This window comes from Balaenoptera borealis (genome assembly GCF_965194805.1).
Source record: "Balaenoptera borealis genome assembly, chromosome: X".
In the NCBI taxonomy this organism is placed as follows: Eukaryota; Metazoa; Chordata; class Mammalia; order Artiodactyla; family Balaenopteridae; genus Balaenoptera; species Balaenoptera borealis.
In genome coordinates, this window is record NC_138881.1 from 78,851,045 (window position 1) to 78,865,668 (window position 14,624).

At 34.5% G+C, this 14,624-nt stretch overlaps 1 protein-coding gene across 1 annotated transcript in view; it reads left to right on the top strand.

Annotated features, from left to right (window-relative positions):
- Positions 1-14,624, top strand: part of PCDH11X (protocadherin 11 X-linked) — a 523,932-nt gene that overhangs the window by 361,705 nt on the left and 147,603 nt on the right. The window contains exon 6 of the mRNA XM_082377049.1: positions 10,638-10,667. Coding sequence (XP_082233175.1) covers positions 10,638-10,667 — 30 coding nt within the window. The remainder of the gene's footprint in view (positions 1-10,637; positions 10,668-14,624) is intronic.

Consider the following 14,624-nt stretch of genomic DNA (forward strand, 5'->3'; position numbering starts at 1 on the left):
CACATCTGAATGTACTTTCTCTAGCATAGAAAATCATTAGTTAGGAAAGAAAGTACTCTAGGGGATATATAATATTTATCTATTTGGAATTATTCATACATATTTGAAACATTATTCATCATCTAATTTATTTATTGCTAGATATTGTGGCACATAGAACATTAACTTCTAGTAGTATAATATTTATTTTTGATGCATTTCTACCTAAGACATACAACAGGCTTGGGTGAAAAGAATATTTCCTTCCTGATTCATGCAATTTTGGCACATAGTATAAATCTCTGAACCTCAGTTTCCACACATATAACATTAGCATAATTGTATTTATGAACTATTCTAAGGATTAATTCAGATAATGTATACTAAGTAGCTAAGAGAAAGTCTGATTCATAGGACACTTAAAAATAGTAGATGTCCAAAATAGTTGGGAGAGAAAAAGAAAGAAGAAAAGAGGGATGGGAGGAAGAGGATTTTATTTGACCTTCAAAATAATCTCTAAGGGTAGGAGAGCTATGAATTGTTATTGTTATCTCCATTTTACATATCAATAAACAGATTCAGAGAGCTCAAAGGACTTGCTCAGGGTCACACAGCTCTTTGCTCCCTTGTGATATGATAGTATTTTATTCATCTGCCCATTACAACACTTAAAATGTAATACTGTAATTATCCATTTCTACCTCTGGCTTCCCTAATAAACTGTGAGATCCTTTTGGGCAAGGGCCTTATCCCATTCATTTTTCTACAATTTAGAAAATTTGTACATAGTACCAAATAGGCTTCTGCTAAATGTTTCACAAATGAGTGAGTGATCTGGAACTGGAACCTATGTCACATTATTCAAAACCGGATATTCTATTTCTCTTGTACCATATGCTTACTTATAATCATCCCAGTCCTCCAAAAACTTACATATTATATGAAATATAGTGATTTGTGTTCAGTAATCTTTCAATGCATTTTTGGTTTGATAATCATAAAACAGAACAACCTATTTTCTCTCCTAGGGTATTGTTTTCCTGAAATGGGAGTATATCCCCTTCGCTAATTGTATTTTTAACTAGGACTGCCATAAATTACCAAAATATTTGGTTAAAACAACAGAAATTTATTCTCCCACAATTCTGCAGGCTAAAATTCTAAAATCAAGGTGTCCTCAGTGCCTCTGAAAGCCCTAGGGAAGAATCTTTCCTTGTTTCTTCCAGCTTCTGTGGGCACCTGACAATCCTTGGCATTCATTAGCTTGTAGCTGCATCCCTCTAGTCTCTACTCCACCATCACTTGGCCACTTTCTTTCTGTCTGTGTGTGTCCTCTTCTTACAAGGACACCAGTCTTTGGATTGAGGGCATCCCTAAATCCAGGATGATTTCATCTCAAGATCCTTAACTAACATCTACAAAGACGCTTTTTACAAATAAGATCAAATTTTGAGTTTGGAGTGGACATGAATTGTTGGAGGACACTATTCTATCCACTAAAGCTATTATGCTTCATTTGAGTTGATAGTATTAAGACAAGCTTAATGAAATCTCACAAACCTAAAAGCAATGAATTCAACTGGGGAAAAAAATGAAGGGCTTTGAGTTTCAGTTTTTTCAGATGATTTGAAATAAAGTTGAAAATTCTACAGAAAATGCACTAAAAGTGGAAATTCAGTATGGAATTGCTAGAGGAGTTTGAAATAGGGGAGAATATATCAGTAATCAGCTAAGAGCTGAAGAAAACTATATGATGATCCCAGAAGAGAAGATTTTTCCCATCTAGGAAATAAGCAAGAAGTGATAATGGGTATCAGACAATTATAATAACTTAGTCTGCTGTAAGCTAGGTAATATTAGATTAAAACTAAAGTTGAAGGACACATTAAAATGAATGCAACTATATCTTAGGTTCAAGTCACAATCAGGATGTCATATGCTTAACTAGTACCTATGTGAGACCACTATATGAGAATTTAATGTTCACTTGTATTGATGCTAATGAAATAATGATACTGTTTTAAAATACCCTTTTGTTATCTCAGAGTTTGATATAAAGGCAGGTGCATAGGTCACTTTTAAATTTTTATTTCTTATCATAGATCTAGTTAGTCATGCTTTCATCTAATATAAAAACCAGGCATTCACAGAATTAAGCAGTCTGGTAGCTACTGCACATTAAAACAATGATTTCCTTTTAGCAAATAAGAAAGATCATTTGTATTCTGATGTTTATTCTCATAATCACTTTATTACTTTGATGTTCATTTTGTAAACATCTACAAGCTTTAATAGATGCAATGCAATATTCTCAGTTTTACATTTCACAAGAATGACACGTTAAGATGATCTGTAATTTAAAGTGATATTGGAGACAATTGCATATGTCTTTAGCAGCAAACAGAGGTATCTTTAAGCAAAATTCAAACAATTAAAAATGAAACACTGTTTTGACTGACATGCAATATTTTAAGAAAGCAGACGTGTCTGTCACATTGATTTTGTTATTGTCACAGTATAAGAATGTTTCAGGGCAAGAGTAGGGTTTTGAATAAACCAGAAAGATTATGTGAGAACAAGTGTAATAGTATTCTAACTTAACCCTGCCTTCTCATAAGAAACTGTGAATTTGGTATCATCCATAATATTCCGCTTCTATGTCATTTTGAGAATATTTTACTCTTGTTTAGCTTTGTTAGATCAATTCTAGTATCAATCTTGAATAAAGCATTGTTTTTTTTCCCCCCTTAGTTTGACTCTCATTCTGGTACTCTATATAATCTCTGCATGTTCCAAATCCAACGTTCAGCACCCATGAAAAAATCATTTCAACTGGATTTAATCAGTACTCTCAATCCCTTTCCCCCATATTCAGCAAATGCAATGTCATTGTCCCATGATATCCTATCATGATATCCTATGTGTTCTTGTCCCATGATATCCTATGTGTCCCATGATATCCTATGTGTTCTTCCCATGATATCCTATGTGTTCTTCCAACTGTTTTATCAGACTTTTAACAGTGATATACTATAAGGTAGGTGGATTTGAATAAATAATTTGACAAACATTTTTAAAAGTTTCATTAACTTTAGCAGAGGGAATTTCCTTAATGTATTTCAAATTATATGTAAATTCATATCAAGAAATAGATAACCTTTCAACCCTCTCAACGGATGGGTTTGGCAATCTATTCAATGGTATCTTAGTAACAGGGAATAGTACATTAAGCTCACATAGTAGAATAGTTCATGCTACATAGTTTTATTGATCTAATTAAAATAATTTTGGACTCCAGTGTATAGTTTTAAAAATATTTAGATAGGAATTTAATTCTAAGTATTCTAATATTTAATTCTAATATTTAGACACTCTTTAATTCTAAAGTTACAAATAAATTACCTTGATGGCAAGGATGTGGAGAAATTGGAACCCTTGTACACTACTGATGGGAGTGTAAAATTGTGCAGCTGCTTTGGAAAACAGTCTGGCATTTCCTCAAAAGATTTAACATAATGTTACCCTATGACCCAGCCATTCCACTCGTAGGTATATACCCAAGAGAAAAGAAAACACATGTCCATGCAAAAACTTCTGTATGATGTTTATATTAGCATTATTCATAATACCCAAAAGGTGTAAGTACCCAAATCCCCATCAATTGATGAATGTTTAAACAAAATGTGGTATATCTATACAATGAAATATTATTTGGACATACAAAAGGAATGACTTACTGAAACATGATGCAACATGGTTGAACCTTGAAAACATTATTATAAGTGAAAGAAGCCAACCACAAAAGACCACATATTATATGATTTTATTCATAAGTCCAGAACAGAGAAATATACAATAAAAAAACAGAAAGTAGTTTAGTGGTTGTTTAAAGCTTGGGAGAAGTGAGAGGTTAAGTGGTGATAGTTAAAGAGTATGGGGTTTCTTTTGTTTTGTTTTATGTGTTTAAAAAAAATTTATTGGGGTATAGTTGATTTATAATATTGTGTTATAGGGTTTCTTTTCGAGGTGATGAAAATGTTCTAAAATTGAATATGGTGATGATTACAGATACCTGTGAATATACAAAAAAAACTTTGACTTTATACTTTAAATGGATTAATTCTATGGTATGTAAGGTATATCAATAAAGATGTTAAAATAAAACACCAGTAATAAGAGCTAACATATATATACTATTCAAAGTGCCAACTACTGTTTGATGCCCCTAGTTTACTGATTTAACCCTTGTAACAAATACTCTGGAGTAGGAACTCATATTTCTCTATTCTACAGATGATGAAACTAAGGCAAAATGACAAGAAGAAACATGCCTGGGGTCACATAGGTAATAAGTGATAGAGACAAGAGTTGAATCCAGTCAATATAGCTCCAAAATTTGTGCTTTTCAGTAAGATTCATAATCAATTATTACAATCTAGCTCTAATTATCTATGTAATTAAATAATAGAGGAATATCTTGTTATTTGATTCAGTCTATAAATATTTATTGTAGGTCTCCTTAGTACCAGGCACTTTTTTAGGCATTGAGAATATAGCAGAATTCCAAACTCCAAAATGACAAAATGCCTGCTGCCACGGAGCTTACATTCTAGAACTTTAGAATCCAGAAGATCTGGATTGAAACCTCAGCTCTATACCTTACAAGTAGAGTGATTAAGTAAATTTCTTCATCTCTTTGATCCACATTTTCCTCTTTGTAAAATGGAAACGATAATTTTCTCACATCAAAGTGTCACTATAACAATTAAGTGAGATGATATTTGTCACTATAACAATTAAGTGAGATGATATTTATAAAGCATTTACTAAAATGCTTCATACTCAGTAAATGAAAGGTGATGATAGCAGTGGCAGTGATAGTTGTAGTAATAGTATTCCTGTCATTGTCACAATCATCACCTTCATCATCATTAAATGTAGCTAATGCCTTGGATTCAGTGTAGGAGGAAGATATAGCCTTCTAAACTTTTGCTTGAATAAGTTCACATAGCTACTTGTGAACCCAGGACTGAAACCTGAATCTTCTGATTTCAAATTTCATATTCTCTTTACTGATGTATTGAAACTATGTATACGATTTTTATACCAGTCTCAAATTTAGAAAAAAGAGAATAAGACAATAAAAATCCATAGATACATTCCCTTAAATGTGTTCTTTTGAAATGGTGATTTACATTTTAGAGAGGAAATAGATAGTAAACAAACATGTTGAGAAGGACTTTTAGGCTTACTATTATTATTAGATTCACCAGTATCTTTCCTTTAAAGCCAACAACACTCTAAGTTGCTAACTGAATAAAGTTCTGAAATACAATGTCACATGTACCAGCCTACTAAAAAAAATAAACTAGGCTGTGGTAGTTATATGGAGATTTAAGCCAAGTAAAAATTACACTTGAAGTTCTGATATTTTTAAAGCGTAGATTAGGGGGAGAGGTTGGATATTCCACATGGTATAGTATTAGAAACCTGACTCCATAGGCTTTTAATTTTTTATAAACACACATGCACACACAGCGATAAAAAACCTTCTTCCCCAGTTTTTTCCATCTGTTAGACAAATATTTATTCGGGATCTGCTCTGTGTACTATTTTCATTTGACCATGCCATTCAGAAAAGGTACCACCACAACCCTGCTGGTGTCACTGAAAGTGCTTTTTGTTAAATCTTGACCACTACTGGACATCTCAAGTTGTTATTGCACCTGATCCAGCTGACAAAAATTTAGTGATGTTGAATGGACCTAGAGATTATCATACTAAGTAAAGTAAGCCAGACAGAGAAAGAAAAATATCATATGATATTGCTTATATGTAGAATCTAAAAATAAATGATACAAATGAACTTACATACAAAACAGAAATAGACCCACAGACATAGAAAACAAACTTATGGTTACCAAAGGAGAAAGGTGGGGGGGACAAATTAGGAGTTTGGGATTAACATATACACATTACTATATATAAAATAGATAACCTACAAGGACCTACTGTATAGCATAGGGAATTATACTCAATATTTTATAATAACCTGTAAGGCAAAAGAATCTGAAAAAAATAGATATATATGTATGTATGACTGAATCACTTTGCTGTTTTCCAGAAACTAACATTGTAAATCAACTATACTTCAATTAAAAAAAGAAATTTAGTGATGGTTGATGCTTTATTGAGTGATAATCGTAATCAGCTTTTAAAATAAAGCTGTGCTTATCAAGTGCATTATCTCCTGTACACATTCTGTTCTATTTCTTTCCTAATCAGCAGGCAGAGTAGTGAGTTAGGATAAGCTCCAGTGTCTTTGTCCTCTAATAAGTTTCTTCCTCTTTCTGTTACCTGTGTTTAGAGATGTGGCTGCCTTGACTTCTGACTCTATTCTTGTTCCCTTTACTCTGTCATTAGTCTTAGTGATCAGAAATTCCTAATAGTTGTGTTCAAGAGGACAGCTGCTCTGTAAGCAGCAGCAATGCATGAAGGCAGAATGAAGGTAACAGCTGTACTGTACACAAGTCAGAAAAGGAAAAGAGAAGTAGTAAACTTGGAGATGGGTAAAAGAAGGAGTTAGGATTTTTCAGAGAGACTGCACAGAGGCAATATTCTTTTGGGTTAGAGACTTCTTCTTGTGTTGATCCCACCCTTTGTCCTTGCTGTGTTCATCCTGAATGCACAGGCCAAAAACAGACAAAGCTGAAACAAAAGCACATAGATATTGAGGAATACCAAAATCATTTGATCTTATTTCTTCCAATTATACTGATACAGCTACAGCCTCAGTGTATACTTGAATAACTCTTCACTGTGTGACTTATCTGCCACCACACTCTACTGGGCTAACTCTGTATGATACAGAAGAGAGCTGACTAAAATTTGAGGATGCTCTCCTAGTTGGATCATCCCCTTGATATTAACACACTTTACCTCTCTTGTATGCTATATCTTGGCCCTCTTTTTCATTAGAGTCAATCAGCTCTATCAATCTAGGAAATTAGATATAATAGGAGAAATGTTCATTTATTGGCAGCAAGAGTTAGAATTTATTCACTCCTAGAGGTTAATAAGAACGTATATGAAAACTACATGACTAATGTATACTATAGAAAATTCTGAGCCCATAACATTCAGACTGGTGAACTTTTCTCCCTACCTCACTATATATAATTTAGTTTGGACAGTGATTTTGTTGATATAATTTTGGCCTCTTGGGGGTCATTTTTAAAATAAGGGGATAAAAATCCATGTCTCCATTAAAATAGAAATTGCTTTTCAGCATGTTTTTTCCCTTTCCAGAATTGATTTTTTTTTAATGTTTCTATCATCAAGTCTGGTATCAATTTGCCAACCTACTCACATGCCTGCCAATATATTTCTGTGCTTTCTTTTAATTCTAATGCTTGTCTAGTTGTCATGAGATAGGGCCCACTTATGGTGACAGATTGTGTTCTGTCTGTGTGGTGTGGAAAATGCAAAGACTATCATTTTAGTATTTCCCACTTGATCTATTTTAAACTTTCTCAATAGAAATTCTCAAACAAGGGCAAAAGGAGCACAGCATAGGCAATGCTCTTAATTAAAATATATAATTTAGGGAAATAAACACATATTCTGGATTTGTCTTTTCTCACTGCAATGGTAAAGAGGTGCTCTCAATATGTTGACTAACCTTAAATATTAAGTCATTACTTTTTCAATAATTCACTAATTTACCAAGAGAGATATAATTAATATTTTCACATCTTCACTTGTCTTGCTAAGGATTTTGCATTGCTCAGTAATAAGTGGTAAAACATCTAACTAAAATCTACTGTGATTTTACAGTAAATTCTAATGGAGGGAATATAAAAAGATCTATCGTGGTTCTATAAAATAAAGAATGGTATTTTTTAATATTATATTCTTAAATATGGATAAAGTTTTGAGGGTTTTTTTGTCCATGATATTATTTCTGTTGGAAAGTTAAAATTTTTAACCTGTTATTTAAGAATTATCATTCATAATAAAGAGAGATGTAAATACCAATTGTTTAAAGACATTAAAATCCAAGGACACTTTCGTGAAAGAGATTATTCAAGGCATTATCCTCAGGCTATGCCTTCACAGACAAATAGAATTCTAACACTGAGCCATTGACGGCTGAATTTGATCAACACATAAGGACAATAAGAATATCTTAGGCTAAAAATAATTACCCAAAGTGGAAAGAAAAAAACACACTTTGATTTCCTTAGATAATAGAATTGTGACCATGTCTGGATACCTTCCTCAAAAGTCAATTTTGGAAACTCAAGTTATATTAATATGACAGGAAAAAAACTATACCCTTTTTGGTCTGAGAATAAGTCATTGGATAACAAAATATAGAGCCTTTGTTTTGTTTCAAGGCAAATTATGCTCAGAGACTGAGATTATCTTTGCCAATATTTTATTTAACACAGGTCTACTGTGGGAATTATAATTTCACAAGCCAATAGCATATAAGATAATGTCCCTTAATAAGCCAATAAAGAAATAACATACTCCAAACCAATGATTGATTAATTACACTATTGTTCCAGGCAAAGGGCACGATGAAAGGAATAAAGTCCAAATTTAGTTGTGGTGTACCTTTCTGTTGCAGGAAGGGAGACCCCTTCCAGGGCCTAGAGTGGGCTCTTGTCAACACTCGCAAATGAATTGTCCAAGGAGACACATGTACTGACAAAGCAAAAGACTTTATTGGAAATGGGCACCCAGGCAGAGAGCAACAGGGTAAAGGAACCCAGAAGAACTGCTCTGCTACGTGGCCTGCGGTCTCAGGTTTTATGGTAATGGGATTAGTTTCCGGGTTATCTCTGGACAATCATCTTGCATGGCGCATATTTGATCTGACTCAGGGTCCTCCCTGGTGGCGTTCACATCTCTCAGCCAAGATGGATTCCAGTGTGAGGGTTTCTGGGAGGTGGGCAGGACATGTCGTCTCCTCCCTCCTTCTTTTAGCCCTTCCCAAATTCTTCCAGGTTAGTTTTACAAGACATACTATGGGTTGGCATGTCCTCCCTCCTTTGGCCCCTCCCGAATACTCCTGGTTAGTTTTTGGTGGCAGCACCACATTCTTCATCGAGACCTCCTGTTGCAAGACAACTCAGGCAAGAGGTTATCATCATGCCTGGTCAAGGTTTCAGTCAATGATTCCCTGACATTTCTATGAGCTGGTTCTCGGGAGAGAGAGCTTAGTCAATTGAGAGCTGATGTCCAGCTGCCAGCGCAAAGATGAAAGTCTCTTGTTGTAGAGCACATCGCTAGGAAATGAAGGCACTGAGGCTGGCAAGCATGATAATCTCCTTCCCTGGGGCTGCTTCATGGTTTTCACCACTGCTGAGCAGAGATCCACCTTCCTAGGCAGGAGCCAATACCCCAAAGTCTTCAGAGAGCTATTTAGATCAGCAAAGAGTCACCTTGCCCAGACAGAACACTCTCAGATGGTCCTCACACACTCTGGGTATTTATACTCTAATGTCCCCTTGCCATAGTTGCTTCTTCATATGTTCTTATTGATAAGACCCCAGCGGTGCCCCTCAGCAGTTGAGCTACTACTGAGTGCTTGTCAGCAACTGCAGATGTTGATGATGACATCCTGACACAACAACTTCAATACTTTTATTGAAACAAGTTTACTTATAAAAACAACTGTATTCTTAGATCAAAACAATTTTTGTCATGAACAAATAGATCTGAAATCATATCAAACCACTAAACAACAGCATTCATCCTCTTACTACATTTATTGTATCTTTCTTTGTATATACCCTTATTTCAAATTCACCTCTATCTCCTCCCCAATTTTCTCTGATGCTCAGAGAGACTTTTGCACAACTGTAGCAATGACAGGGAACTGAGATAAATTTGGGGAGTATCGTTAGCTAGAAATGTTAGACATGTGATCCTTTTATCATGTGATGTATTCATCCTCTACAATGGAGAATGCATCCAAGCGACAAATGGCCTAAATGCGTCTGGAGTTTTCAAAATCAATTTACCCCATTTCCTGAGGTTGAATGGGGGAAAAAAGAAGTCTTAAATAAAAATGAACAAAATGACTTTACCAGGATGGCTGCAAAAATTATTTAGTTGAACAGAATTGAATTAAGTTGCTCCTAAGACCCACAAAAATTAACATTTAGAGAGAGTATCCAAAGCTGTATAGATATTTATGTTTATTCCTAATTCATGAATCTCCAACTAAACTAGCTTTTCTTTTTAAGAAATGTGTTCATGCTTGAGATAAAGACTCATCCACTTAAAAATGGTTGGAAAATAAATAAGAGAATATCTAATTGGAAATACGTCTTTTCTTGGCCAATGCCTATGTGAGCTAAGGATTTAATGACTTTTTGATGACCATCGAAGATTTTTATATGGCTCTACATATTGCTGTATGAGATTTACAATGTTATTATATCCCTTTCCTGAAACCACTGAAGAATGCAACAGATGAAAATAGTTTCATTAGAAGAACAAAACAGTGTATTATTGCACTGGGAATTTTGGCATGTTTTTTAAAAAATGTATTTGCAATAACAAATTGGAGCTGATTTTTGTTTTTGTTTTTGTTTTGTTTTGTTTTCCTTTGCTTCCTTTGCCTCCACTTTATCCTAAATCAGCGGAAATCCGAGGGAAAAAAGGCGGGAAAGGTAAGATTGTAAATTTCAAAGAAAATTGATTTCAAAATATGTTGTGATAGTTTTTTCTTACATTTCTGAAGCCACAGTAGCTACTAAGTGGAGTTAAAACTGTAAGTATTTAAGATGACATATGTTGTAGTTCTGCCTTAAAAGAGCTTCAGGCTGAGCTGTCTCTACATTTTGTATCACTTACACAGTCCTGGAAGCAATTTTCAAGTCTTATTTTATTTTATTTTTCACCAACACTTTCTTTTCCCACTGTGCCAAAACAACATACCGCTGACAGCATCACTTCGTGAATATTCTGGTAATACAGTTATTTTATGATAAATTTTAACAATAAAAGGGACCATTTTGGTGTCAATTCACAATTTAACAGTGACAGCACAAGTTAGTGAATATGAAGCATGATGATGTCTGATAAGGTCACAGAGAAAAATACCATAAACTAAACAAGGTTAATCAGTAAATTGATGTTCTCTGAGAAACTGGGCTTTAGAATGTCATCTTTCAATGCAAAAAATTTTTTCTAATTGAAATATAGATGATGTACAATATTATGTTAGTTTCAGGTGTATTACATAGTGATTTGACATTTGCATACATTATGAAATGATTAACACCATGATAAGTCTAGTAACCATCTGTAACCATATAAAGTTATCACAATATTATCGATTGTATCCTTTATGCTGTATATTACATCTGCATGACTTATTTATTTTAAAACTGGAGGTTTCTACCTCTCAATCCCCTTCACCTTTTTCAACCACTTTCCTCCCCTCTGCCAACCGCCTTTTTGTTCTCTGAAGTCTGTTTTTGTTTTTTAGATTACGCATATAAGATCATACAGTTGTTGTCTTTCTCTGTCTGATTTATTTAACTTAGCAAAATACCCTCTTGATTCATCCATGATGTCACAAATGGCATGACTTCTTTTTTTTAATGGCTGAGTAATATTCCATTATTATTGCATAATATTTGATGGACTCTTATTTGGCTTCCATATCTTGGCTATTGTAAATAATGCTGCAATGAGCATTGGGATGTATATATCTTTCTGAAATAGTGTTTTAGTGTTTTTGTGCTGGATCATATGGCAGTTCTATTTTTAATTTTGTGAGGAAACTCCATACTGTTTTCCACAGTGGCTGTACCAATTACATTCCCACCAACACTGCACAAGGTTTCCCTTTTCTGTACATCCTCACCAACACTCGTTATTTGTTGTCTCTTAATGATAGCCATTCTGACAGGTGTGAGGTGGTATCTCATTGTGGTTTTGATTTGAAGTTCCCTGATGATTAGTGATGTTGAGCATCTTTTCATGTGTCTTTTGAGCATCTGTATGTCTTCTATGAAAAAATGTCTATTCTGTTCCTCTGTCCATTTTTTAATCAGGTTGTTTGTTTTCTTGACGTTGAGTTGTATGAGTTCTTTGTGTATTTTGGATATTAACCCCTTATCAGTTATATCATTTGCAAATATATTCTCCCATTCTGTAGGTTGCCTTTTTGTTTTGTTGATGGTTTCCTTCGTTATGTAAAAACTTTTGAGTTTGATGTAGTCCCATTTGTTTATTATTGCTTTTGTTTCCCTTGCCTGAGTAAATAGACTCCCCAAAATATTGCTAAGACCTATGTCAAAGACCATGCTGCCAATGTTTTCTTCTAGGACTTTTATTGTTTCAGGTCTTACATTTAAACCTTTAATCCATTTTGAGTTTACTTTTGTATATGGTGTGAAAAAGTAGCCCAGTTTGATTCTTTTACATGTAGCTGTCCATTTTTCCCAGCACCATTTATTGAAGAGAATTTTTCACATTGTATAGTTTGACCTCCTTCAATGTGAAAATTTTAAGTTCTGCTCACATATATATGAACAGTCTAGCTGTCTAGAAAAATTTGGTTTTCTACCATTAAAAAAATAAACTATGTCACACATATTGTTAAATTTTAATTACCTCATTGGTTAAACTGCACCACCACTAAAAATAAACAGTTATTCAGCTGTTCAATGACATTTGTTTTCTAGAATTTATGCCTTGGTTTCTTCACCATGTTTTGAGGTTTGGAACCAAAATGTTGTCATAATTATATGCTAGGTTAAATATGAGTGTTTTTCTAGTTTGAGAGACCAAATTTTGTCTTTGAAAAATAACTTGCCAAAGGGTGGTCTAGACTATGCCAGAAGTACTCTGTTAGCCCTGGATGGCTTTATCAAGTGTGAGAATTACCTGAAAACGGAGCCTGACTAGAATGTCAAAATGAATTTTCATTAGTGTTTGAGAGATAAACTAAAATAACAGCATTAGAGAATTTTCACTCAATATACCTTTCTGAAAGTTTTCAAATGCCTGTCTGAACCATCTTATCACTGTGACCTTGGAGTGATGACTTTTTGAGAATTAACTCCTCAGAGAAGGCAAAAGTTTATAGAAGATTTCTCCAATTAAAAGGAGGGAAGCAAGGGGAATAAAATGTCACTAACTATGTAAAGTGAAAGAGAGAGAGAGAGAAGCTCTACAGATTTTAGGTGTTCTAACATTCTCAACCATTCTGGTAAATTTAGAAAAGGACCTGTTACTCAGTTATTTAAAAGTTGGAATTTTGAAGAACAGAAATATTGGCAGATTTTATCTACTATAGTTATTCTATAAATAGAAAAGTGTTTTTGTTTTAGAAAATTAAGACTCTGTATACAGCACTCTGGGGTGAACTCAGAAAACACCTGGGTCATGAAACTTTAACATAAACCACTTCAATTGTGAATATTAAAACAGTAATATAATCACAATATAAGGAGCAATGGAAAGTGTGGTTTTTAGTGATGGATATATTTTTTTTTGGTCAAATAAAAGCAAATCTGGACTTAGAGATTTTATTCAGAATAGAGAGAAGGCTCTGACCTCAGAAATCTGCAAGGTCTTAAAATCTAACAGAAAAAAGGTGTTTCTTTTTTTTTAAGGTAAAAAGGGGTAAGCAGAGATAAGCAGAATCTTTTAAGAAGAAACTGGACAAGCCAGATAAGTGACCAGTGGGGTCCACCAGGAAAAGTGTCTTGCTGTGGTCAGCTTTTTCCCAAGAGACCCTGATATAGGGGATGTGTTCCACATTTTTAGTGCTTGCTCATTCTTTGGTGGCAAGCAGAGCTCAGGATCCTGTAGGAAGGAGAGATTCCTGAGAAAAGTTTGGTCAAGACAAAGTGTTGTAAGAAAAGGAGGGCGCCAAAGAATGGTCATATCCCAGGTTTTGGGCAAGCCCCTGGGATGGGTTCCCAAGCAAAGGTCTTAGGCTTCATGCAGGAAAGAATTCAAGAGCAAGTCAAAGTAAAGTGAATGCTGATTTATTCAGGGAGATACACACTCCATAGATAGAATTTGGGCCATCTCAGAAGGCAAGAGGGCCCTGGGGTATGGGTTGTTAGTTTTTATGGGCTGGGTAATTTCATAGGCTAACAAGTGGGAAGATTATTCCAACTATCTGGGGGAAGGGGCAGAGATTTCCAGGAGTTGGGGCACCACCAACTTTTGGTCTTTTATTGTCGGACTCTGAACTGTCATGCCTGTGGGTGTGTCATTTAGATGTTAATGTATTACAATGAGTGTATAATGAGGCTCAAGGTCTACTGGAAGTTGAATCTTCCACCGTCTTGGACCTAGTAGGTTCTAACCAGTTTTTGTAGTATCCTGTTTTTCTCAAAGGCTGTGTCATTCTTTTAATTGTTGTGCCCTGCCCACTTCTCTTCGGTCTCAAAAGCAGAGTATAAGAAAGGAACAGCTGTGAGAACTTTGTCATTTTTTCCCACTACCGTTCTATACCAAAGTAAACACAGTAAAATTAACTTACTAATATTGTGTTTACTCTGTTCCAAGCACTGTGTGTGTGTAAGTGTGTGTATACATATAAGTGCATATATGTATATATGTATACTTCTATATCTATATCTACATCTATATCTATATGT